General features: G+C 40.2%; 3 protein-coding genes across 4 annotated transcripts; all 3 read left to right on the top strand.

Moving 5' to 3' along the window:
* Positions 1-332: 332 nt before the first annotated feature.
* ptgfr (prostaglandin F receptor (FP)) lies at positions 333-7,506 on the top strand (the record flags this gene model as incomplete). The annotated part of the gene is made up of 2 exons (XM_079643934.1): positions 333-1,127; positions 6,505-7,506. 2 exons carry the CDS (start codon positions 333-335, stop codon positions 6,838-6,840), a joined length of 1,131 nt encoding a protein of 376 aa, XP_079500060.1. The 3' UTR covers positions 6,841-7,506.
* A 1,012-nt stretch (positions 7,507-8,518) lies between these two features.
* On the top strand, positions 8,519-14,994 carry btf3l4 (basic transcription factor 3-like 4). Its single transcript, XM_079658155.1, has 6 exons — positions 8,519-8,617; positions 9,052-9,113; positions 10,075-10,188; positions 11,424-11,625; positions 14,370-14,429; positions 14,648-14,994. The coding sequence occupies exons 2-6, from the start codon at positions 9,060-9,062 to the stop codon at positions 14,692-14,694; spliced, it is 477 nt and encodes a 158-aa protein (XP_079514281.1). The 5' UTR covers positions 8,519-8,617; positions 9,052-9,059; the 3' UTR covers positions 14,695-14,994.
* Positions 14,995-15,192: 198 nt separating this feature from the next.
* Positions 15,193-26,890, top strand: zfyve9b (zinc finger, FYVE domain containing 9b). Of its 2 annotated transcripts, none has more exons than XM_079658139.1 (16): positions 15,193-15,430; positions 16,827-17,548; positions 17,640-17,739; positions 17,818-18,014; positions 18,096-18,207; positions 19,556-19,678; positions 20,180-20,335; positions 21,513-21,737; positions 22,234-22,316; positions 22,395-22,499; positions 22,581-22,731; positions 23,821-23,901; positions 24,160-24,322; positions 25,012-25,117; positions 25,206-25,397; positions 26,226-26,890. In XM_079658139.1, the coding sequence occupies exons 1-16, from the start codon at positions 15,367-15,369 to the stop codon at positions 26,385-26,387; spliced, it is 2,742 nt and encodes a 913-aa protein (XP_079514265.1). In that variant the 5' UTR covers positions 15,193-15,366; the 3' UTR covers positions 26,388-26,890. The 2 variants fall into 2 exon arrangements, with proteins under 2 accessions (XP_079514265.1, XP_079514266.1); XM_079658140.1 differs by having other exon boundaries at positions 15,196-15,430; positions 25,206-25,385.
* Positions 26,891-27,445: the final 555 nt, after the last annotated feature.

Raw genomic sequence — 27,445 nt, forward strand, 5'->3', positions numbered from 1 at the left:
TGAGGTCGATTTTCATTTACAGTGTAATTTACAAAAGTTATTGGCTCATGAGAATGTGGAAATTCAACAAAATAAGATGTTTATAAATACTGATCGTAAGTAGGCCTATTGATAAAGTAGCGTTCACTGCACCCATAGTCACAGCCAAAACGGCATGTGAGCTGTGTAGTAAAATGTTGAAAACACCCTATTTAAAGCTGAAATTATGGGTTATTTCACACAATTATACATTTGCGTGCATTTTTAAAGCATCTGAAGTTTAAATCCAATACTACAAGTGAAAAATGCATCCAAACTGCCAGTTACCCCCCTCTCCAGATTTAATTTCCAGCATGTCAGCCAATGGGAGCTCAGAGGCAGGTTGCAGGTCAGAGGTCAGACCCAGCAACAGCACCTGCAGCCAGAAAGATATTTCTGTCACCGCCTCCGCCATCTCCATGACTGTGGGCGTCCTCTCCAACAGCCTCGCCCTGTTCATCCTCGTCACCTCCTACAGCAGCATCCGGATCAAGTCCAAGGCGTCCTTCCTGCTGTTCGCCAGCAGCCTGGTGGTCACAGACCTGCTGGGTCACCTGATCAACGGCTCCCTGGTGCTCATCGTGTACAGCTTCCGCAAGAACTGGGAGACGTTTGACCCCCACCACATCGTGTGCAGCGCCTTCGGGGTGTGCATGGTGTTCTTCGGACTGAGCCCCTTGTTCCTGGGGAGCGCCATGGCGGTGGAGCGTTGCCTCGGAGTCACCAGGCCTATCTTCCACTCGACAGCGTTAGCCTCACGCCACATGAAACGGCTGCTGGGTCTCACCTGGCTGCTGGCTGCTCTGGTGGCGCTGCTGCCGGTGATTCTGCTGAGACCCTACAGGGTTCAGAGCTCCAGGAGCTGGTGCTTCTTCTACATGGAGGAACCAAAAGACTGGCTGGATGTGCTGCTGCCTCTGCTGTTCTCCATGCTGGGGCTGATGGCCCTGCTGCTCTCCATCGTGTGCAACGCACTGACCAGCTGCACTCTGCTGCAGGCCAGATTGCGCCGCAAGCACCACTGCAGAGGCACGTCCTACCACATCGAGATGATCTGCCAGCTGCAGGCCATCATGTTGGTGTCCTGCGTGTGCTGGGGTCCATTACTTGTAAGATTTCTCGACATTTAAAGAAGACATTTCTGGTTCATATTTGTATTTGTGCCTCTACTGTGACATGTCTTGCTTTAATTTTCGAAAAGCTCTTTATTTTTCTCATACTGCCTGTGCTGCAGCACCTCTTTTCACCCTCTGTCTGAAACCAGAGCCCAGTCTGCTCTGATTGGTTAGCTGGCTGGCTCAGTTGTGATTGGTTAACCGCTTAGAGATGTCCCGCCCCTTAGCCTATCACTTACAATGTGTTGGAGCTCTAGCCGATAGAAGCACAAGTGTTTCATTGTGATGTCACTATGTAAACAAATGAGTCCCTCTGGAGGAAACTTTTAAATGTTAGCCGTTGCAGACCATTTACTGTCAACCCGGTATCACGGCAAGACGTGAACATGTGAGGATTTAACACACGCTGGGAGACGTGAAGATGTCACGATTTCGTCCCTTCAAACGTGACTGTTACAGAGTATTGTTAATCCATGTTAACCAGTGGAAAAATACCCGGAAATGCCAAGCAAATGCTACCCGACGGTCGGTTGTTATTCTCAATATTAATATAATAATGATTTATTTTTTAATAGTCACACTCGATTACGCCAATTTTCTTGTTGCCCCAGCTGGTCGACACCTCTTTTAGCAGAAACAAAGGCTACATTAATCTATTAAATCAATGTTAATCCATGTGTGTGGATGTGGAATTAACGGACGTGACGTTGTGCGATTGCGTTGCCAGGCAACAGCTTCGGTTCATGTTAATTTAAAAACTCTTCAACTACAACCGTAGTTATATTTAAAAACATGTTAGAAGGCCTCACAAAATAGTTTAATCTAAATTTAAATGTGAAAGAATGTGTGTATACCTATGGTGTATACAAAATAAATCTGTCATAAACGAAACCGGAAACAGACGTAGGCAAGATCCTCAGCTCGATAATTGGATGGTTTAACCGCAATGCACGCTGGGATTTGGTGTTTATGCAATTTGAAATCCGAAGAAAAAAAATTCAAATAAAATAATACTTTATTCCGAGTGTGCTTGCTTTTCTCTTTGAAAGTCATCACATAACGGCATTGTAATACACGGTTCGGCTGCATTAAATGTTACATATCTGCCGTAGTTCTCTATTTATAGAGCCCTGCTGAGAAGACTTCTAGACAAACAGGAAGAAATGCCGCCAAAACTGAAAAACGTGACGTGGATCATAAATATATCAGCAATTATACAACATCTTACATTTCTTTTCACACAGTAAGTCTCCTTGCAGTATCAACAATAATTCGGCTGACTTTTATATTTGATCCAATTGGTAGATAGGCTGTATTTACACCATAACGGTGCACAGCTGATAGAAAGGAAAACCTAGTGGTTAAAGCACGTTATTGAATTTTATTATTTGTATTATTAGATATTAATAGGACGATGTGCAAAACAGACAGACTAAGAAGGCTTAATTTAAACATTAAAGAATACTTTAGGTTAAGGTCTTCTTTTGAATAAGAATATGGAGGGATGAAACCCTCTTTAATGGTCACACATGCAGAGCACACAGCACACACAGTGACATTTGTATCTACAGATAAATATTAAGCCTGACAAAGTACTTAACGTCTAATATACTGCTTTCCTGCAATGTTAAACATGTTTAAGCACTTATTTTAACTGATATTATACATATACTCTTATAAGATGTATGTAGATAGTATAAGAAATGTGCAGAATATGAGAGTTTAATGGTGGAGGTACACACATATTGATAGATGTCTTGTAATCATAGCTTGTAATGCACTGTTGAGGAACCTGCGACCCAAGTTTTTCATTCATTGCATAACTAGTTGTGTATAATATGATATGTCAATAAACCTTAGAAAATCTTGAAATCTTGAAAGGGTTGCGCAAAAATAGTAATTAGCCGCTTTCACACCGCAGGACTTGCCGTACTTGGCACTAAAGTACCACGGCACTGAATCTGCCAGGGGGCTAGTGCCAACCGCATTCACACCGCAGTACTTTCCCTGAGGCAAGATTACGCTGACGTCACTTCGTCTTCTTCTTCTCTGGGTTTACTGGCAGGCCGCAAAACCACTTCACCGCGAGTAAAAAAAAAACGAGAGAAGAAGAACTACACGGGGGAGGGGGTATAAAGCCCACCCGCTGTACATGATATATATATATATATATATATTTAATAGGTAGGCTCAGCAGACAGACCGTAGTGCAAAGATAAAGTGTCACATGATTATCTACTAAATAGTGAATTCAGCATCAACTTCACCAAGATGAAGTTCATAACTTCCTAAGATACGTTTTCAAAATCCGAGCTCAAACAAACAAAATGTCCAAGCAAAGAATCATGTGCACCATGAGGCTGGGTTATAAGGGTAATTTACAAATAAAATACCCCATTATAACAATGGACTTTATCTTTGTGTATTTATTATATATTAACCCCTCAGGCTGATTTTGGAAAAGGACATTAACCGTTGTTTGGTGTTTTTCCCTTATTTATCTAAAACAAATGACATGATAAATTACTTGTGTTTATGTGTGTAAGACTTGTGTTTCTGCCCCTGCCATTGCTGCACAAGGTTGCAAAATTGTAGATAAATTCAACCACCAACACCTGTCTGCTCTCACATTCTTCTATTCTGCAAATTTGGGGTGGGACACAATAAATAAAGCTTCGCCAGTTTGTTTGTTTTATTGCACAGTCAAGAAGACATAACAATAACGGCATCACGCCGCTCAAGTAGCTTTTGCGAACATCGCTCAAAACATTTGGAGTTGGGAACTGCTTTCTGTAGAAGCTGCTGCATCCCGTCCTCAGAGTAAATTGCCAGAAGCGCCGACACTTCCTCATCATTCCACCGCTCCGGTGTTGTAGTACGTGTGGTCATAACTGCTTTAAAGTACAAAAAAACTACTCGCTCAGGTGTGGATGTGGTTTTGTAGCGAGGAAAAAAATGGCTGCCTAACAAAAAAAATTCAGAGTCTAACGGGGCGTGGTTTGCAATTCGCCCAGCCAATAGAAATAGAATATAAATTGGCACTCTTTTATCACCAGGTTCGTACCACCTCTCTAGCAGGGACTGAAAATGGCCAAAAGAGTTCCCGGGACTGAGTAGTCCCGGCGGTGTGAACGCGACATTATTGGTAATAACGGAACTAAAGAACCAAAGTACCAGGGAAAGTCCTGCGGTGTGAATGCGGCTATTATATACAGTCTTTAATTAACTATTAGTAGAGAATAACGAGTAATGAATATACTTTATAGGAATCCTATTTATATCTAATAATAAAATAATAAAATTCAATAACGTGCTTTAACCACCAGGTGTCCCTTTCTATCAGCTGTGCACCTTTATGGTGTAAATACAGCCTATCTACCAATTGGATCAAATATAAAAGTCAGCCGAATTAGTGTTGATACTGCAAGGAGAAGTATTGTGTGAAAAGATGTTGTTTAACTGCTTATATATTTATGATCCACGTCACGTTTTTAGTTTTGGCGGCAGTCCTTCATGTTTGTCTAGAAGTCTTCTCAGCAGGGCTCTATAAATAGAGAACTACGGCAGATATGTAATATTTAATGCAGCCGAACCGTGTATTACAATGCCGTTATGTGATGACTTTGAAAGAGAAAAGCAAGCACACTCGGAATAAAGTATTATTTTTTTTAAAAATCGGATTTCACATCGCATAAACACCAAATCCCAGCGTGCATTGCGGTTAAACCATCCGATCATCGAGCTGAGGATCTTGCCTAAGTCTGTTTCCGGTTTCGTTAATGACGGATTTATTTTGTTATACACATTCCTTCACATTTAAATTTGAATTTACATTAAAGTATTTCGTGGGGCCTTCTAACATGTTTTTAAATATAACTACGGTTGTAGTTGAAGAGTTTGTAAATTAACATGAACCGAAGCTGTTGCCTGGCAACGCAATCGCACAACGTCACGTCCGTTAATTCCACATCCACACGCATGGATTATCGATTTAATAGATTAACATAGCCTTTGTTTCTGCTAAAAGAGGTGTCGACCAGCTGGGGCAACAAGAAAATTGGCGTAATCGAGTGTGACTATTAAAAAATAAATCATTATTATATTAATATTGACAATAACAACCGACCGTCGGGGTAGCATTTGCTTGGCATTTCCGTGTATTTCTCCACTGGTTAACATGGGTTAACAATACCGTGTAACTGTCATGTTTGAAGGGACAAAATCGTGACATCTTCACGTCTCCCAGCATGGTAAATCCTCACATGTTCATGTCTTGCCGTGATACCGGGTTGTTTACTGTTCATGCACAAAAACCTATGTTACACATACAGGAAAGGGACATTCCAAAAAGCCTATATTAGGGCCTCTTCAATTAGTTTTTAAGGTGACTTCGCAACATCTGTCCTGGGACTATAGATGATAAATAGCATCTTGAGTAACCCTATCTCATAAACCTATACATACTGTAGGCCTACCTTCAGCCTTAAACCATGCAAATGGGTTGGAATTCCATTGTAATTAATATATGAATTAGTCTAAATTAGTTTTCTTTTATACATCTATCATTACATTTACATTCCAATGCCATTATCTTTCTATTGTTCAAACCACATCTCCTTTTGGCCAGCGTGTCTGTCAAGGATTCTGAACATTGGTTGGTGTAAAGTGACGGCTACAGTAAAATGGGTTTTGAAGTGAGACAGAGGCATGGCAGGTTTTATTATCTGATGTGTGACGAAGATGACTCAAGAAAAGGTTGTTTTCAAGGTGTTTTTTCGGCATCGCTGCTTTTCTGCTTCCTCCTATTCGTCCATTCTTTGCCACTGAAGCTCTCCTCCATTATCACATCAAGGCTCAAACGCTTCAATAATGCTGCTGTATGTCTAGATCTCTGGGGCATTCTCCCCACATAAAAACTACTGTTTGCTCCTGGTTGAAAAAGATGTGCGTCTCCTTCTCTACAAACATGCTCTTCATAACACTCCCTACATTCTTCATGCTTCCCATTACTGCTGCAAAAGTACACTGTGATTTACATCCTCATTACTTTCCATACTGCTCGTCTGCTAAAATACTTAACATATTTTCTGCATGTTTTTTTCTCCATAAATGGCAATATGACCAACGAAATGGGCCTACATTTTTCCATTAGGGTATTTCAAAACATGCTATAGGCTACCTCCTGTATATTTGGATCATAGCGAACAGTCAAAAGGCACTTCTTTCATTTACAGTAGAGGCACAAATTACAAATAGGAACCTGAAAATGAGCATCATATGTCTTTGTTATATTTATAATTGGAGAAGAACATGACTTAAATTAAATGATACATTGTTCAGTCGATGTCTTATTTGTCACATTATTTCCCAGATCCGTGTGATCATGATGAGCATTAACTCCAACGACGAGCCGGCGTATCTCAGTCTCCTGATGGTGGTTCGTATGGCCACATGGAACCAGATCCTGGACCCCTGGGTCTACATCCTGCTGAGGAAGGCTGTTCTGAAGAAGATCTTCATGGTGTTCCAGTGCTGCTGGGGCTTAAACTCTCTCAACCTTCAACGCTGGCAGCGCAGCCTCCTCCACAGCTCGATGGACACCAGCAACTCGGGAGCTGGTCCCACTGACTCACGCTTCCTCAGCCGGTTACCTCAGCCAGAAACTGCCATCGAATCCATTGCCTTAACCCGGGTCACAGTGCTTTGATCTGAGGAGGAAATGAAAAGCAGTGAGAAGCTGTGAAGAAGTGCAGAACTATTTCGGAATACAAACAGTCAAAGTTATGACATAAACAACAAGTATAAAGTTCGTTTTCATGTTCTCTCTGGAGTTTTAGTGTAGTCACCATGACCTGGCAGTATTGTGCTCTATTGTGTAATGTGGGACTCAACTTGTTTTTTTTACTTTCAGCTGTTTAATGCATCGTTGTTCTGAACAAAATCTGTCAAATATTCACAGTGCTCCAAAAATATTGCTCTCGCAGTATGATTTGTTTGTTATTGCTTTTTCACTATTGGATAATGTGTTGTCTTTGTTCATGATGCTGGTGAAATGTCCCTTTGGCAGATCCAGCCTGTGCACATGGCTCTGTTTTTTGACCACACATTAATGGTAAGGTTATATACTGTAGGTACAGTATTACTTGGATTACAATGTGAACATATGGTAAATGTGGAAAACAAATGTCTGCAGCAGAATGTAAAACATAATGTAAGATAACTGAGCACATCAGCATTTTGTATTTGATCTATAAGAGATATTTAAATGTAAATTGCACACACTGATTTGATATTCGTAGCTGAGCAGGGTCATCAGTGGTCAGCTTGTATTTAATATGTACTGTACATTACTCTAAATGTAACATTCTGCACAAGCGCTTTTTTGTTCATCTTTCATGAAATGTTTTTCTTGGGTGAAGTATTTAATAAAGGTCAAAATAAAAAATAAATATTCCAAAGCAAATTGAATATTTAAAAAAACATTTTTAATAATGTTTATTATTATTATTCACCGGCAAAAACATTTAATTATATTTATTTCTTCATTTATTATCAATCATAATTGTTAAATGTCAATCGATTGTATCCATTATAATTAATTATATGTATTAAGGATATATAAACTAAGTGGTTTAGTGCTTACATCTTTAAGAGCTGTGATTTAAATACAGTAACATGGTCACAAAATGGATACTGTGAACATGAAAGTGAAGCAGAGGACAAATACATTTTAGCATCAGTAAAGTACACTTGCTATTTTGTCAATTAGGGAGGCTGTGGCTCAGTGGAAAGTGTGCTGTACTTCAAATCGGGGGATAGCAAGTTCAAACCCCACTGCAGTCACCATGTCGTTGTGTCTCTGTGCAAGACACTTAACCCCAAATTGCTTCTGTGGGGATTGCCCACAGTACTGAATGTATTTAAGTTGCTTTGGATAAAAGTGTCTAACAAATGTAATGTAATTCAATACATGAAAAGTATAATTTACTGCACTTAAATAATACAAATAAACACTAATTTAATTTACAATAGCTTTTATCTAAAATAATGTGCATATAAATGTGTACATATTAATCAAATATTATTTCAGAGGCTCACTTTAGGCTTCGTAGTAGATTGCTGTTATGTTTAAACAGGAATAAAATACTGCAGAAGCGGTTTGTGAAGTTTCTTATGACTTCTCTTTATTAATTTCACATGTAAAATCTCTCCTGAATTCAACAATTGTTTTCATTGTTTGTGAAAAGGCATGTTTATTAATAACTCACACAAATCTATTTTAATCTCTTTCTCACCATCACTTTATATGGCAGCAACCTTTGTTGATGTAATACACAGAATGTCATGTAGATGGCATCACTTCACTCAAATCCCTGCAGCTGTTTCTAAACGTAGAAGAAGAAAATCCGTATGGTTCGTGACGTAATCTCTTCCTCATAACCTCCATCTTTCAGAACCGCATGCCTGTGTGGACATTTGACCAGGTTTGGCATCATAAATGTTGATGTGTGTGTAAAGTGGGGTCCATATGAAGTGTGTGTTTGTGTGTGTGTGTTCGGAGCGGAGCTGTCGGGCTGAACCGAGCCGACAAGCTGTGTGTGCAGTGTGTGTGTGTTCAGTGTGTGGCCCTGTGTTGTCATCTCTGCAGCTGCATGCTCAGCTAGTGTGTGTTATTATTATGGCAGCGAGCTGTCATTAAAATGTCTCTTTATGGCTTCATTATTGGTCTACATTTTGAAAATTAACATTGATTTCTGTTACTGTATTTGTACTGTATTGTTCAGGGATATTTCTGGTTAGCTCATGTTGTTGTATCTCTCAGTCGTCAGTGAACGCAGCAGCATGCTAGTTGTTTAGCTGGTTTCACTTCACATTTATTTGTTTTCAATATGTTTTATGCAATTCTCTTATTCTGCAGGTGAAAACATGAATCAAGAAAAACTAGCAAAACTTCAAGCCCAAGTGCGGATAGGAGGAAAGGTGAGTTTTCCATCCAGGAAGTGTTCTTCTGTTTTGATGAGGATTATAATAAGATGTGGGTGTGTGTGATCTCTCCTTTTCATTAAGTCAAATAATCTATACTCACCAAAAATCACAATGCATTTTTCCATGATAAAATGTTGTGTTTTAGACTAAAGAGTGTCTTTAATGTATTTATAAAATTCATGTTCTGGAGGTGGCATGTTACATTTTCAAAACAAAAATGAATGAGTCTTACTTCAGATAAGATCATTATCAATAATAATATTAATATTTAATCCTGCATTATGAAGAACTGAAACAGTCATTCCATTAAAACACTTAATCTGTAACTTTAATATCCTAGTGATAAATGTTGTTGTGTCAACTTGATTTTCTTTTGACTTTTTTTTGTGTCTTTGTAAAGTGTCTTTGAACACCTGTAAATTCAGATACACAAACACAAGCTGCAATTTTATAGATATTATTTTGTAATCTGAGAAATCTATGTCGGTGTATTTACACTGTTCTCTAACATTTTATTTAAAACAATCTGTAAAAGATACATTTAAGTTAGTTTCTCTGATAGTGACACCATCACATAGTTTGTCCGCTGGAGAGCATTGAACACATTTTAAGGGATATTAATGAGCCCTTAAATAAGTTGATACAGTATGTTTATGCACTTGATGTATCAATATTAAAACAAATTAAACTCTCAAATAACTATATCCATATCAGCTTAAAAATCTGTCTGACTATAGACTGCAGCACTTGGGTCCAAATGTTTTGGACTTAAGTGCTGCAGTGTGAATGAATCATATTTGAATTGAAGAGAGAGCCTTGTTTGAAATACTATAATGCAACAACAAAGTGGATGTTTCTGCTACAACCTTTCCTTTCCTTTTTCCACCTAATGCGGTTGTTATAGCTCTCTTAAAGTGTCTGTCATCTAGGAGTCCTTTTTCTACTTTTGTTTTAGGGATCTGCGCGCAGGAAGAAGAAGGTGGTTCACAGAACAGCAACAGCTGACGACAAAAAGCTTCAGAGTTCACTGAAGAAGTTGGCTGTCAACAATATTGCTGGAATTGAAGAGGTAAATTGGTATAGCTCTTCAGCATAAACAAACCCTGAATGTTATCCTACCTATTCAATGAATGTGAAGCTTTTCTTTCTCTGTGGCCGTAAGAGTGATTTCAGGTTTTTCTACACTCATTCTTTGTCGACTAGTTTGTAAACATTTACTCAGGATAGGTTTTTTTGATTTTTTCTTTTTTGGATTATTTATTCTACTATTTCAGAATTAAACAAACTGTCTAATTGTGAAATAGTAGAATAAATAATAAAAAAAAAAATGGGGACTAGGGATGTAACGATACCAAAAACGATACCAAAAACAATACCAAAAACGATACCAAAAACTCACGGTACGATAATATCGCGATAAAAAGTCCACGGTACGATAATTATCGTGATATTGAAAAATAAAGGAAAAAAATGTGAATTTGATTTTTTGATTTTTTTACTTGAATTTTTTTTTCTTTATTAAATAATACATCTGATTGTTAGAGCATTTTAGTATGATAGTAGTATTTTAAAGTGTCAACAATATAATAATCAGACCCTGCAATAGAATAAATCAAGTTTCACTTTAGTTTTTCAAGTAACTCAACTCTAACTCACTCACTCAGCATCATCAAGGTTATCTCTTAGGAATATGAGCATGTCCACATTTCCAGGTGGAAGTTGGGATGTTTGGGTGTTTACAATATCCCCTGCTGTGGAAAAAACTCTCTTGCTTGGTACTGATGTTGCTGGGACAGAGAGATATGCTTTGGCCATGGGTGACAGCAGTGGGTAAAACTGTGCATTATCTCTCCACCATTTCAAAAACAATACAGTTTTTGCCAAGAAGGTGAGGCTTATTGACAGGGCGAGATATAAATATACTGTTGGTACTTGTTTATGTCTCTAGGTATGTACATGTAGTCCTGTAAATACGATGTCCTTTTGTGTTATCTGTTATTTCATGTTCATGTTGTAACCTACTTGCTGCCATGTTGGACAGGTCTCCCTTGAAAAAGAGATCAACGATCTCAATGGGACCATCTGGTTAAATAAAGGTTTTTAAAAAAATAAAAAAAATAAAAAAGTTGCGGTAGATTTTGTCAGTCTCACGACGGTATTGAGATTTTTTTTTACCGCGATATTCGATATATCGTTACATCCCTACAGTTTACACATCCAAAAAACAACCAAAAATACATAGATTCACTTCTCAGATCAAACACTTTTAGCCGTAAATGTAAAAACTGCATGGTGTTTTCTCAGGTGAACATGATCAAGGATGACGGGACAGTGATCCACTTCAACAACCCCAAAGTGCAGGCCTCTCTTTCCGCCAACACCTTCGCCATCACGGGTCACGCTGAGACGAAGCAGCTGACAGAGATGCTCCCCGGCATCCTCAGCCAGCTGGGAGCCGACAGCCTCAGCAGCCTGCGCAAACTGGCAGAACAGTTCCCCCGGCAAGGTGGGTGGGCCTCAACTTCACTGACCTCTGAACCTCTTACAATCACTGAGAAAGAGGAAGAGGCTTTAGGAAGGTTTAGTTCAAATGAGTCACTTCCTTTTTTTGAGAAAAGCATCTGCAGCTCACTCCACAGTTACATTTCAAAATCATTCAATGTATAAAAAGACCTAAATCAAGACCTTTTCTTATTGGATCAGGTGTTTTGGGTGATTATACGTTTAGCTATTATGCTGCCTGTTGGTTAAGGTGAGTTGGAATCCATCCTGTTGCTTTTTTGCTCTTGTTAAAGTTTTCCATTTTTCCATTATATATTTTTTAAAACACAAGGCCTTTGATACTCAACTCAAAGGTGGGGTAGGTCATTCACTTCAGAAACACTTTTTGTTATATTCCATGGAATGCTCTTAACATCCCGATAGCAATGAATGCATGAAATGCTTTGAAAATAAATACATTAAAAAAAAATCATCTGTGGGTGCTGTGAAAACCACGACCAATCATCTGAGCCGGCCCGGCTAAAATAACTGGATGGCCTACCTGCCTGTCAGCCTCCCATCTGTGCACAAACTTATCTCGTGCCCTCATTGGTCATGTGCGTGTTCGTGTGTGTTGGAGGAGGGGCTCTGTAAGGAAGTCTGAAGGAAGGGGGCAGATTTTTTTCGGTTGTGCACTTTCAAATTCTGGCGCACTTGAGCTGGTTTCTCCATTCTTACCTACCCTACCTTTTTAAGTAATTGTTTAAAAACAACTCAATTGTTATAAAGGATATTTAGTTGTGTGAGTTAAATGGACCAGTGAGATGATAATCATAACCAACCATATTGTTATCTTCCAAAAGAGAAAAATAACCAACAAAGACATGGTAAAGGAGAAGTGCACTTCTTCATCGAGGACTAATTCCACCTTATGTGTTTCTGTAGCACTATATCTTAATGCTCTTAATGTTTTTCATTTCTTGTAAAGCACTTTGAAATGCTTTTGTTGAAATTAACAATCTTAATAAACTTGCCTCGCAGTACAGAAATACTAAACACACTTCTCGGACATCACAAGTTCACAACTTTTTTAAACATTGAACTTCCTTTCAGCATGCATAACAATATTGACACAAGAAAATATTGGGTGTGGAGAATAAAGGCTCCATAATAGTCCTTTAACAGCAGGCCACTGTATGTTTGAGCAAACTTTACTCAAACAGGAGTAGAAAGTGTATTTCTGGTTGATTCATATTAGATTGCATTACATTGCATTTAGCTGACACTTTTATTCAAAGCGATTTACAATAAGTGCATTCGACCAAGAAGATACAAACTTGAAGAAAAACAGAATCATATAAGTACATCATGTTTCATAGAAACATTTCAAGTGCTACTCAACTGGCTTTAGATAAGCCAGTCCTTTGTTAGTATATAAGTGCTTTGTTAGTAATTCTTTGTTAGTAATTCTATCGCTCGAAAGTGGAGTCGAAAGAGAGGAGTTTTCAGTCTGCGCCTTTCTGCTGTCCTGTCATATATTAATTAAATGCTCCAGTAAGATTTACAACAGCTGGGTGGAGTTTGTGGGATGAACTCAAAATAAACTACAGGTCACATGTTCATTATGATGAAGCATCATGTCACCCAGTGTAAAGGTGTGGCTTACTGATGAGTTTTTATAGTTTTGAAAGCTATAGAAGAGGTCTAAGGCACAGAGGAATAAGATATATCAGGCTTTGTCGCACAGAAAGGTTTATTAGTGGGGTTGATGTTCTCTCTTACTCCTTTCATGTGACTTGCAGATAATAAGTAGGGATGCACCGAATATTCGGCCACCGAAAATGATCGGCCGAAAATGGTTAAAAAGGCGCCTTCGGCCGAAAGGGTTTTAGCACCGAAAAAATATCAGCGAATGTCAGAGAACAGGGTTACGTTGATCATACTCCGCATATTTGTCCGGGTGTTTTGATTTCAAGTGGTGGAGTAATCCCGAAGTGGTGAAGGTCTTTGCAGTTACACCCCCTCGAGAAATGTCAGCTGAACACGTTTTACAAATCGCAATCCGCGCCTCTCTCTCTGATATTTTTAAATATCTCCAAGCGGCAGACATGTTGGCTGTGAGCCAGCCGCGAGCCGTGCTTGTCGCCGCGTTTTGATTACGTCATCACAACAACACGTTAGGTTACCAAACTTATACTGTAGGTGCATTTGTTGTTGTTGAAGGCCTGGCTGTTACAGTCTTTATTTACACTATTTAGTTGTAGGCCTACTGGCCTAGATGTTTATGCAGTTTTAAAGCACCTTGGCTTTGTTCTGAATGCACTTTGTTGTAGTTATCCTACAGAGAAAAGAAAATGCACTTGACTTGGAATTAATGTTCTGTATGCATTCAAAAGTGCTGAATAAATGTTTTATGGACCCATAATAGTGATTATTATTTAAGTTAAGTTTTGCCATAATCATGTCTTTTTCCATAATCAGGTAGGTGAACCACATTGGTAAAAAATGTATACATTATATATATATATATATATATATATATATATATTTCTATATATATATATTTATATTAATCATTTTCGGCATTCGGTTTTCGGCCAACTGTTTCCTATTTTCGGTATCGGTTTCGGCCAAGAATCTCCCATTCGGTGCACCCCTAATAATAAGAAATATATATAATGTAATCAGACTTATCCTTTCAAAAAATATTGAAAATTTGTGTGAGCATTCTTCTAATCTAATGCTATAATATGTTTTATTTCCTCTCAGCTCTCGACAGCAAGGCTCCAAAGGCAGAGGACATCGAGGAAGAGGATGATGATGTTCCAGGTATGAACCATCAGACGTTTGAAAGTCAGATTTTAAACTACAGCAGACCTCAAAAGCCTTTAAGTCATATAAGTCTATTATTTAGTCCATTAAGAAGACTCACTTTGTTTAATGTGTATGGTTTCTGCTGTAATCCTTGGAAAAAAATCATTTTGGAAAGTAGTAAAAAAACCAGTTTCCTATAATGTAATAATTCACAATATGTTGCCTTTCTACAGATCTGGTGGAAAACTTTGATGAAGCGTCAAAGAACGAGGCGAACTGACGCACGTGAAGTTCCTGTGCACTCGGGCTGGACTGCAATGAAGAACCCTTCCCCTGTGTTTTTAAGTCTATCCAGACACATCGGACACTACCCCATGTTTCCCCAAATCCAGAGACTTTTGTATTTTACGATGGCCCACTGATAGTCAGACTGGCTTGTGCACTTCTAAAAAAAAAAATCCCCCCTTCTGGTTAAATCCCTTCACAACACTGTCGGTCATGGTCAGGATTACAGTGGTCATTAAAGTGAGACTCAAGACTTTTTTGTTTATGAAACAAAATAAAAGTGATTCACATTTTGTATATGGTGCTGTGGTCATTAATCATTTCTCACCCAAACTAATTGTACTCCTCAGTTTTGCATGGATCTACTAATGTCATCATATAACCATCAGTGTGTCAGGTTGTGCAGGCTTTTCACATCCCATCATCTTACATTATGTCTCAGTTGTCTTGGCCTGTATTCTGTCCTGCGGGTTATGCAGAAGGCAAACTGGGGAGGGACGTTTCTGCACACCTCTTGAGTTTCTTCAAAGAGCTGCAGAGAGACACAGGGGAGGAGGGAGATCACAGAGAGGGGGGAAGAGAGGCAAAATCACCCCATCCTCCGCTTGTGAGCAAGGCACTGCTGCCTGAATCCGTGCTGCTCGGCTCTCTCATGTAACCGGATAAAATGCTCAAGTTCTTCTCTGCGCGGGATGACGAGAATGAAAGCCTTTTGGGAGGAATAACTGAGGGTAAGAAATGCGATTCACTGCATCGGGGAGGGGATGATTTACTCCCCCATTCATAGCCGGTGCGTTACAATGTGATGATACTGTATGCGCGTCTGTGTTTGTCACAGAAAATCGCTGATACAGCATTTGGCAGCGCGCATAGTCCGCATCATCTATGTGTGTGTGTGTGTGTGTGTGTGTGTGTGTGTGTGTCCGTGCGTGTGTGTTGCGCACATATCGAGTGTTGTGCACATTGACGCGCTGTCCGCAGACCCGTAAACAGCGGCTCTCACTGAGATGTCCTGCTCTGATGTAACGGGGTGAGTGTCGCATTGCTGCCGGGCTCGATGCCTGCGAGCGGATTAAACATCGTACACGTGTGTTGCATGCGTCACTGTCCCGGGATGCGATCATCGCTCCGGTCATCCGGATCCGTGCACCGTGACACTGGGAAATATCCACTCTATAGCCCGCAGCAGGAACCACACGACCCGCCTTTATTTTGATTCTGTAAGGGGTCTGCAATGCAATTTAATCTGGAAAATAAGATAATTCCCATTCAATATAAATCCAGTTTTCCGGTTGTTATCCTGTAACATTATTCTAGCGGTTTTCACATACGGGGTCCTGAGTCATGAATCACTTAGTGCTCAATGAAACACCAGCTTTGGACACATTTACTCCCCTCTTGTGTGCTAGTAATTAACAGTAATGGCTATTACGTGAGAGAGAAGGCTGTTAGAACAGTAATTGGCTTCGATCAGAGAAGGTTTTAACGGAGGCTATGAATGCAGTCATTCAGAATTAAATCGCACATTTGACTATATTGACAGTAGTTCCTTATTTGATTTAAGATTATGTGCAGGTTATGATTTGAAAACCACCCAGAGTGAAATCTGCAATCCATTTGATTTTATTACCATATTGTCTTTGGTCTATCCATGAAAGCCATGACCAATGGTTCAAACATGAACAGCTGTAAGCCAATAAAAAACCTGTATGTAGATCCTGTGTTAGATGTGGTAACAGAGCCTCTGATGAACTTTTGGCTTTCTGGTGAACCATAGCAGCAATGAGATATTAACAACAAACACAATTATTGTTTTTACATCAATATTTAGCCCACAACAAACCTATTTTTTTAACCACATGTTTTATTCTGTTATGATCTCAAATATACACCTCAGGGCAAATTAGTACTAATGCTGCCTTTAGTGATGATTGAAAGCTAAGAGGTGTGTCCTGGGTGAATAACTATATTAACACCTGCTGTCAAATGGCCACTTAGCACATGTGAACATTTGCCGTCTAATGACTCATTATTAATGACACTAATTAAGTGTGTGTGCTTGACAGAAAAAGGCAAAAGAGACATTTAGTGGTCTTGATATCATCATCATGCTCCCCCTTGAAACAGATGAAGGAGACAATCCGTCTCTCCAGGACACCAAGCACCACTGGCTGAACAGACCCTGCCTGCTGGTGCTCAAAGATGGAGACGTGTCCAAACCGGGGTTGGGTTGCGGCCAAATCCGAGCAGAATCTCCCTCTAAGACCTCTTCAGAAGCCGCAGTGAGGAGCAGCTTGGGTCCATGTGAGCAGAAACCATCCGAACCTCCTGCCGACGCCGCCTCTCCCTCCCAGCTGGAGGAGGGCAGCTGCACTGTGACCTCCATCTCCACATGGGGGGAGAGCTGTTTCGGGGAGACGCCCAGCCCCCTGGTGCTGAGGCCTGCCGAGGCTGCATGGCCAGAGGAGGACCAGGAGGAAGAGGATGAGGTGGCAGATGAGGAGGAGGAGGAGGAGGAGGAGAAGAAGAAGGATCCCCCGTCGAAGGAGGACTCTGTGGTTGAAGAAAAGGAGCTAGAGGAGAGACCAGAGACCAAGGTCAGATCTGATGGAGGAGAGGAGACGAGCAGCGGTGGGGAGGGAGCGACGGGGGAATGTGCCGCCTCTCCTCTGGATCCTGACAATGATTCCCAGCTGAGCCCTGCCGGCATTTTGTCCAAGGATCGAGGCACCGTCCTCGGGGAGATCGCTCCAGTGTGGGTCCCTGATGCCCAGGCGCAGGTGTGCATGAAGTGTGGGGTCAAGTTTACGTTCACCAAGAGGAGGCATCACTGCAGAGCCTGTGGGAAGGTGAGGAACATTTGATAGGATTTCAATTGAAATAAAACTTACCTCGTGACAGGTGACTTGAAAATGTATGTGTGTCGTGTGTGTTCGCCAGGTTTTTTGTGCACTTTGCTCCAATGTGAAGTTCAGACTCACACATCTGGATGGGAAGGAGGGACGAGTTTGTGTTTGCTGTCACTCAACCCTCCTCAAAAGTGAGCACAGCTTTATTTTTATTCAATTAAAGTTGATTTTGTATTGACTATTTGCATAAGCAACTCTTCTCTCCTCAGGGACATCTCCGAGGGGGAAAAGGAGGGTGTGGTTTGCAGATGAAATCCTCCCTCTGAAGCAGTCTGAATCTGCCCCGACCACACCTGTCCGAGGGTTTTCTCCGCTCATGAGACGAGCGCTGGGCGGGCCCTCTAGAAGTCCTGGGGGTTCACCACAGATCAGGAGAGCCTTGAGACCACATGGGACTAATATCAATGTAGGACCACCTAAAAACATTACATATTGTTCTTGGAGAAAAAGAAAGTGGTCTTACTGCTCTTTTCCCTTCTTCCTCTAGGAGGCCTGTGGTCCTTATGGCTGGGGCACCACAGCTTTAGTGAGCAGCTCTGCAAACCTCATCCCTTTGGAGGGTCTCCCCCCCATCCTCACCTCCACTGGGGTCAAAGGAGGTGAGACAGCTTCCATTCAACAGGAGAGTGAACGATTTGGCAGGATGACTGTGTAGATGTATTTGCTTATGTAGCGCAGATGCTGTTAATTTCATCACCGTGGAAAATCTTTTAGGCATTTTTCTTGGTATCAGCATTTCCTGTCAAGTGTGCACGGTGCAAAGATGAAAGGAGAGGCACAAACAAAAAGGAGTCCCATGAATATCTGGAAGCACAAAGCAAGGTTAAAAGTGAGTCTCTGATGTTGAGAAGCTGACAGTGTGTTGACAAAAGGAAGAGCAAAGTAAAGCAAAATGAAGTGACAGCAAAAGCAGAATAACCCGAATGAAAGACATATTGTGAATAAAAGACTAAGTAGTGATTTTGTTTTTCGAATATTCCAAGGACTATTCCCTGTTGGGCTGCCACAGTAATCCTAATGTAGACCCTGTTCAGCCTGGTTAAACAGGGGCATTCAAAAACAATAGCATTAATAAAAGCTACCCGTCCTTGCATCTTTAATAGGGCCATGCTTAGACAATGGTTATTAATCCTTACACAGCAATGAGTTTATTTTCTAACATGAAACTTGAAATCATTAGGTAAGCTCTTTTATTTCCATACAATGATATACAAAAATACTTTCTTGCGCTAGATAAAAGAAAACCATTGTCTAAGCCTGGCTCTCATAAAGACTTAAGGTACTGGTAGCTTTTATTATTGTTATTGTTTACAGACACCCCTGAATTTAGGTTATTCAGCATTTTTCTGTAGCCTCTGCTGTCACTTAAACACATTACATTTGTTAAATGCTTTTATCCAAAGCAACTTACATACTTAATACTGTGGACAATCCCCAGTGTCTTGCCCAGGGACACAACAACATGCTGACTGCAGTGGGGTTTGAACCTGTGCTCCCCTGACCCCAACACCAAGGCTCTATCCACTGCGCCACACGCCTACAGTATAAGGCTTTACTTTGCTCTTCTTTTTGTCAACACACGTTCAACTCCTCAACATCAGAGATCAAATTGTCACCTTGCCTTTTGCTTCTTGATTTGCATGGGACTCCTTTCTGTTTGTGCCTCTGCATTCATCTTTGCACCATGCAGACTTCCAGGAAATGCTGATAAGATAAGATAAGAAGTACTTTATTGATCCCAATTTAGGAAATGTTTGTGTTGCAGCAGCTAAAAAAGACATGGCTTTGTACTATACAAATGAAAAGACTAGAAATAAACAAGAAAGTAGAAATGTGTTGAATTTCGTAGAAAAGACACCAAGAAGCTGAACATATTTCAAGGTCATGAAAATGAGCAGTTGTAGAAGACACTTTGATCTGATGTCAGCGTTGCTGTTTTCTCTTCAGATTACACTGTGGAGGAGCAGCCCTCTGAGACGCTGCTCATCCAGGAGCTGGAGAGCGGCCGACCGAAACCTCTGGTGTTCGTCCTCAACGCCAACCTGCTCGCTATGGTCAAACTGGTCAACTGTACGTTAGAGTTCTCTTTCTATTGTTGACGATTGTGTGCTCAGGAAATACGATACGACACGATAATACTTTAATGGTCAGATCAAGTCTGAAATTTGACTTGCATCATAGCAGCTCCATTTGTAACATCAACATGGACAAATATAAAGACACAATATGTTAGAAAGATATCACTCGTCGTCACCAGCTTGAGCTTCAATATCAGGATATTTAGTAGTCATCACATACAGAGCATTTGGTACAACTAGTTCCTGAACAGTGTCCTTCACATGCTGATATACAAAAGATATCGGAAGAGTACATTCAGTATTTTCCCAACACAATACATGACCTTTTTTTTTTTTAACATAACATCACAATCACTCATTTGCAACATATTTTACACACTGCTGTTATTTGACAAAAAACATTGTTATTGAGTGCAAAATGTTTGACTGGATGATTTTAAAGCTGCAAACTGTCCTTGTTTACCTCTGAGATGATGCCTTTGTTGTGTGACAGATGTGAACAGGAAGTGCTGGTGTGTGACCACTAAGGGCATGCACGCTGTGGGCCAGGTGGAGGTGGTGGTGCTGCTGCAGTGTCTGCCTGAAGAGAAGAGCTTCCCCAAAGACATTTTCAGCCACTTCATCCAGCTGTACAGGGACACCTTCACAGGTCAGACACACACGAGATACAGTCCTAGTATTACTGGAGGTATTATAAAACTCTTCTTTGTGAGCTGTATGCTGAGTCAGAGTGGCCCCCCCCCCCCCCTCTCTCTCTCTCTCTCTCTCTCTCTCTCTCTCTCTCTCTCTCTAAGCTGTGATACACAATGGGTTTTATTTATTTAAAAGGCCCTTACTAGTTTTCTACCCCCTCAAGGCTTGGTTTGTTATCTTTCAATGTGGGGGCTGTAATTGAACACGCTTCAATGATTGGATAATGTTGCAGTTGCCAGATTCTTTTTTACTGAGCTTGGAAAATCCAGTTTTCTCATTGTGCCCCTGTATCATCGAACATCATGCAGAACAATCTAAAACTCTAAACATTGCACTTATCCTCAGGGCAATTTAAAATATGAATGTCTTTCTATTTCACCTTTAGTTGTTCTTGTTTGGGTTGATTTAAGTGCTTTATTAATTAGGTGGGAAGTAGTGGAGTACAAATAGTTTGTTACTGTACTTAAATACAGTTTTCTGGTACCACTAAACCTTTTTACTTTTACTTCTTACATTTTCCAAACAGGCTGGTTCCTTTAGTCTGAATGTGTGTTTGGTGGCCTGATCATTATTATTTAGAGTCATTGCGTGCCTATTGATTTGAACACGATCCGTGTATCGATCTTTTCCTGGTCTTCTCCAAAGAAGAGGGACCAATGAAAACGTTGTCATGTTGCCGTTGTTCAGCATCGAAACATTCATTAGCTAACAATTACTCTTTAAAACATTTGGTAGTTCTGGGTACTTTTTACTTAAGTACATTTCGAAGCCCATACTTCTTTACTTTTACTTGAGTAAAAAAATGTATTCAGTATTTCTACTTTTACCAGAGTATTTTTAAACACGAGTATCTGTACTTCTACTTGAGTAAAGGATGTGTGTACTTTTTCCATCTCTAATTGTTAGGCTTTTTATTTGAGTCTCTCGAGGCCTATTTGCGTGTTTCTTAACTTGGCTAAATTGTAAGTGTATTGTCTAGCTCAGTGCATGTTCTAGTGAACACATTTGTTTGAATGAATATAGTAGTAAGGATTTTTTATATAGCTTTTTGCCCATTTTCGGACTCTAAAACTGTCCATAAATGTGTTTCCTGCTCTAATGACACATGTTTCCTTCCCACTGTGGTTCTGCAGGAAAGGTTGTGAAGCACCTGTCGCTGTCCTTGTTGGGCAGCAGTTTCCTGGGCAGTACGGAGCACGCGGGCTTCCTGTACGTCCGCTCCACCCTCCAGTCCCTGCAGGGCCTCCCTCTGCCCAACCAGCCCTACCTCTTCGGCCTGCTGGTCCACCGAGCTGAGCTGACCTGGGCCAAAGCCTTCCCTCTGCGCCTCATGCTGCGACTGGGCGCTGAATACAGATGTAAGTTAGGCTTTGGTACAGATGGGGTCCAAAACTAGCAAGCCACATGAATGTCTGGGAGCACATCTATTTTATATGCTACACAAACATGGCAACATTTTAAAAAAAGGGGGGTTTGTTTAGCATGAAACACTTGAAATAACTTAAGGATAAGTTAAAAAAGAAAGTAGAAAGAAAGTGAGGTCAAAGAAAACTAGTTCTGCTAAAAAGTGAGCAATGATTGAGAGTCAGCCCTGAACATTTCAGATGTGTGTATCTCACACTGCACTTTGTTATTCATGTTGTATTATCTTTGCTTTTAAATGAGTGTTTTTAAATGCCATTTTATAATATGTTTGTTAATGTCTTTCATTCTTTTAAAGCACTTTGAATTGCCTTGTGTTGAAAGGTGCTATATAAATAAACTAGCCTTGCCTTGCCTTGCTTTGGTATAAGATGCTGCGACTGAAATGCTACAATATTTTTCTTGAGCTAAACACTATATATCTTGTTGCAGTTTACCCGTGCCCACTGTACAGCGTGCGCTTTAGGAAGCCCTTGTTTGGGGAAATTGGCCACACTATAATGAGACTGTTAGTGGTGAGTATGACAGTTTGTCAAACTTTTCCCACCTTTGATTTTCAGTGTAACTTTAACGCTTCTCTCATCTTGTTTTAGGATTTTAGGAATTACCGTTACAGCCTACCGATGGTGCCGGGGCTCACTGTGGATCTAGAGGCTCAGAAGACCAACATAAAGTTACCGACCACCGGCTATAATGAGGTGAGAGTAAACCTTTAATGCATCACAGAGTTATTAATGTTGTGTATGTATTTTCTTTTGATCGTCTTTCCCTCTCTTTAGCTGATGAAGGCTCTGAATAAGTCCAATGAACATGTGCTGGCCATCGGGGCGTGCTTCAACGAGACCGCAGACTCTCACCTCATCTGCGTGCAAGCAGAGGACGGCCAGTACCAGACCCAGGCCATCAGCATCCACAACCAGCCCCGCAAAGGTGAGACATAACAGGGTACTGTGGGAGACAGCAAGATATCAGAGGCTGGACTTCATGATATATTATCAAGAGGAGTTTTATAGGAATCAGAAATGTGGATTGTAACAAGGTGAGAGACTGATTGACTGATAAGATAATGCATTTTCTTGTTTAGGGAAACTTTGATGTTTGTGTGAAACAAAAATAAATAAATCAGAACTCTGATCCGTACAAAGGCTTTATTCAGAGAAACTCAACTCCACTGACTATTTGGTGCTATCCACTAGTTTTAAGCCTTTTAAAATAGTAAATTGTGAATTTGTTGGACAAAATCCACCTATAATAAAAAGAGGTTTTCCCCGCAGGGCAATTCTGCTGCAGCATAGACAAAGATCAAAGACACTATGCAACAACAAACAATTGCAAACATCAAGTTTGCAAAGAGTAAAAAAAGTCAGAATCAGGTTTAATGCAAAGTACACACAAATTGGAGCATATGGTGCGTACGAAAACACAGTAAGCGAAGATAAATTGTAAGAAAAAGGACCATGAAATAGAATAATTGTAAAGCATATTTAAAGAAAAATATTTACACAAAATATAAACCTGCAATAAAAGTAGTCGAGTAGCCTACAGTATAATATATAGATAGACATATATATATATATATTTATAAAACGGACAAGTCAAATCAAGCAATCTGATTGGTTCTTAGCCGTGATATACTGAGCGTAGAATTGTAAGTTACTTTTCACAACAAGTCAGTATCCCTCCGCGTCTGAGAAAAACAATATACCGTTCTTCGCGTCGGGCCGAACCACGCCCCTTAGCTGTGATATAATGAGCATATACCACGGCCTGTCGTGAGCTATTGCTTAAATATATAGACACAAATATGGCCTTGGGGTGTAAAGTGGAGAGCTGTGCAGATATTAAAAGAGGTAGCTTTGAGTGATATGTGGGATTTTGGTCCACCAAACTAAATTAAGTTCCCGAAAGGAACACAAGACGGCACTACATGATAATTGTTTTTCTTGTCATTGATATCAAAACTAATGTCCAGGATTGTAGCAGTACAGTTTGTCTCTAAACTCTTTCTTTTTATTGCAGTTACTGGCTCCTGCTTTTTTATATTCAGCAGTGCTCTGAAGGCATCTGCAGGGTACCTCGCCAAGTCCAGCATCGTAGAAGGTAAACTGTCCGCGAGAGGGGAGTCAGGTTCAGGCAGGGAATTCATTATTTACTCTAATTTCTCAAAAGTAGTGCATGTGAGCACCCCTGCTTCAAACCTGCTGTATTCAGAATGTGTTGATGTTTCCATGTGTGTGTCTGTGTACATTTTAACAGACTGTGTGTATAGGCGTGTGTCCGTGTTGCTGCATGTGAGTGTATGAATGTGTGTGTGGTGTGCGCGTCTGTTTCTCCTGTTTCGCTGTCCACTCTCCACAGATGGGCTGATGGTGCAGATCACCGTGGAAACCATGGCGGAGCTGCGCAGGGCGATGCGCGAGATGAAGGACTACACCGTCACCTGCGGACGTCTCGACCAATCAGAGAGCCAGGAGCTGGTGTGTGTGCAGTGGGTGGAGGAGAAATGCACTTTGAACAAGGGGTGAGTGTGTGTGTGTGTGCCCATGGGTCTGATGTTCATGGGGGCAGAATGAGGCTTTTACACTTAATAAGAAGAATATAACAGTAAATTAACCAGTGGAGGACAGTAACTAAGTACATTTACTCAAGTACTGCACTTAAGTAGGAGTTTAAGGTACTTGTACTTATACTTTACGTGAGTTTTTCTGGGTCCTGCTTCTTTAGACTTCTAATCCACCACCATTTAGATGCAAATAATCTACTTTTTATTTTTAAACTTACTTTTATACACTTTAGATCACTTTAATTACTTTAAAAAAAATCCAGATTATTATTATTAGACAAATCCATTATTATAGGTTTAATAATTCATTGACTTCCTGACATAGATAATTAAAAAAAACTCCTCCTTTACCAGCTGCAACACTTGTACTTTATACTAAGTTAGCAAATGTATTAATTCATTAATTAAGTATATTTTGATGCTGTTAGTTGAGAAGCCTTTTGAATGCATGCATGACTTTGGATCCTTTAACTTGTAACATAATATTTCTACTTTGTGGTATTACAACTTTAAGATAAGTTCTTCCTTTCACCTCTGCTCTGAGTATAAATGAATATACCTTTAAAACAACCAAGCAAAAATACCAGTGCATTTCAATGTCTGTTAAATGTTGCTAATAACAGGTAATGTGTGTTTGTGTCCTCCAGTGTCATTAGCCCCATTGATGGGAAGTCCATGGAGTCCATCAGCAGTACTAAGATGTTCCAGAAGTCAGAATACAAAGAAAATGGAAAGATAATCCGCTGGACAGAAGTACATAATGATCTGCTTAAAGTATGAACATAGGTCCATCTGAAACTGCCTCAGCCTTTCTTTAAATGTCTGTGTATGATGTGCGCAGGTGTTCTTCCTGCAGAGGGGGGATCTTCCCAAAAGAGGAGCGAGTGAGTCTGCTGAACACGACCGGCTGACGGAGCGGATCGCCCGGGCCTTCTGCCTGGCTCTGTGTCCTCACCTCAAACTGCTGAAAGAGGACGGGATGGCCAAGCTGGGGCTGAGGGTCGCCTTCGAATCTCAAGAGGTCAGCAAAGAGGTTTGGTGTCAGCGATTATTGTTACTAACCTCACATAATAAGGTTGCATCGTGAATACTGCCCTACAAATCCAAAAATGCAGAGACATATTTGTTAAGAATGTAGTTTGTTAAGATATAAATCTGACTTTTTGACATGTGGTCTGCCATGATAACAGTATAGACATTTACAATTTCTGTGAAAAAAAAATGAAACATCTGCAGAAAAAACTACATTAAAATCAAGCCAAAGAACCTGCACTCTGGCTTTCATTTGGTTAGGTTAAGCTACCTTAAAATGACATATTTAAATGTATTATTTTGTTAATCAATTCATATTATTGACTTCAAAGTAAAACATATTAGTAAGGCGGGTAGAGACGGAGAAAAACAGGTGTATAATTGAGTTGACCAAAATTATGATTAAATCCCTAAACTTAGAAAAACACATTGTTTGTTTAAACATTTCTGACTATCTTCAGACAGTCAAGTGTCTACATTTAGTTTTTGGTATCATAGGTGAAATAAGAATTAGCCTAAAGATTTGTTAAATAAAGCCAAAACAAACAAAACATTGAGATTTACATGTTATTTGTTTCACCAGTTATGATACAGAATATGGTAATCTGTTCACAATTTCATAATAACATCAGTTTGGGATTTTAAGGTAATCGTCCACTTGCTCAAATGTTTATGAAACCTTGTAAAACTGATACTGGTCTAACTTTGGTGGGGAGGGCATGTTATATACAGTATGACTCACGTTTTGCAGAGTTGTATAGTTTATAAGAGAAAAGCTTCAGGGTGTGTGTATATTTAAACTAATTAGAGGTCTGTTTTGTCATTTCAGGTGGGCTTTGTGGCGGGGAGCAACGGGCTGCCACTCCCCGCCCGGTACCTGAACGCCCTGGACAGCGTGCTGATCCCCGTGATTCAGAGCAGAGGGCGCAAGAGAGGCGACGAGCCCTTCGTGATGGAGCTTATATTTTACATCCTGGAGAACATCACTTAGAGCTCCTCACACACCCACCACTGTTTCATCTTTTTAAAACCTGACCACAACTCTGTCTCCGGCACGTTCTCATCTGTGCCGCCTTTCGGTTCAGGGCAATAAAAAGCATTCAAAGGGCGAACCAGACCACATCCACGGTCTGCATCCATCTCATCCACTCACGAGTAGAGAGGATTGGTCTGACTCTTAGTGCTTTTCTGATCTCACCCCAGACAATCAGGGTACGCATGATGGACCATCAGATCACTGTACACTGTACAGTAGTAGCAACCTCATAGCTTGATATCATTCACAATTCAAATACCTTTAAAGTGGGCGCTGGATTCAGCCCCACGACCTTAAAGCAAAGAGATAAAGAGAATGACTTGAAGAACAATAAGTAGTAGATCTGTAGCAATTTGATGCACTGAATGAATGCCTAAAGAATGTTTTCATACTGGATGTATTTTAATGGATTGCTCATGAAATGTAATGTTGGCCTGGAATTAAACATGCAACAATGACCGAGTTACTGCCTGTTCATTCAAGACACACTCCTCAACACATTAACCTTAGATACTTTACTGTATATTGACATTTAACGCTACTTAATACTTCATTGAAAAAGGCCTTTTACGCCTGTTGGGGTTCTCTCTTTCATGTAGTTTGTTATATAGGTTTTTGTGCATGTCAATGGAACTTCTCTTTGAGGGGTTTGTAATGTTGAGCTCACTTCTTTTTCAAACATGAATGGGAAAATGTTGGAAACACCTTTTAATATATAAGGCAGGCGAGATCATTCAATTCCTGCTCACAAGCTCAGTTTCATAATGTCATTTTGAACCGGAGTTGATTTACGGTGCAGGCATATGGAATGATGCGATAAAGAAAAAGCTGCTTGTTCCACTTTATAAACAAATATGTAGTGGATAAGTGGTTTATTAAGCTGCCATCCATTTGAGTATAGGGAAAGCATTTCCAGGACAGCACTTCTTCTGACCCTGACGAACCAGCTGTTGAGATGTGTTGGTGTAGATCTGGATGTGATGCTTTCTCTATGCCTCTTACTATACATCTTT

Source organism: Notothenia rossii (assembly GCF_949606895.1).
Source record: "Notothenia rossii genome assembly, chromosome: 1".
Classification (NCBI taxonomy): domain Eukaryota; kingdom Metazoa; phylum Chordata; class Actinopteri; order Perciformes; family Nototheniidae; genus Notothenia; species Notothenia rossii.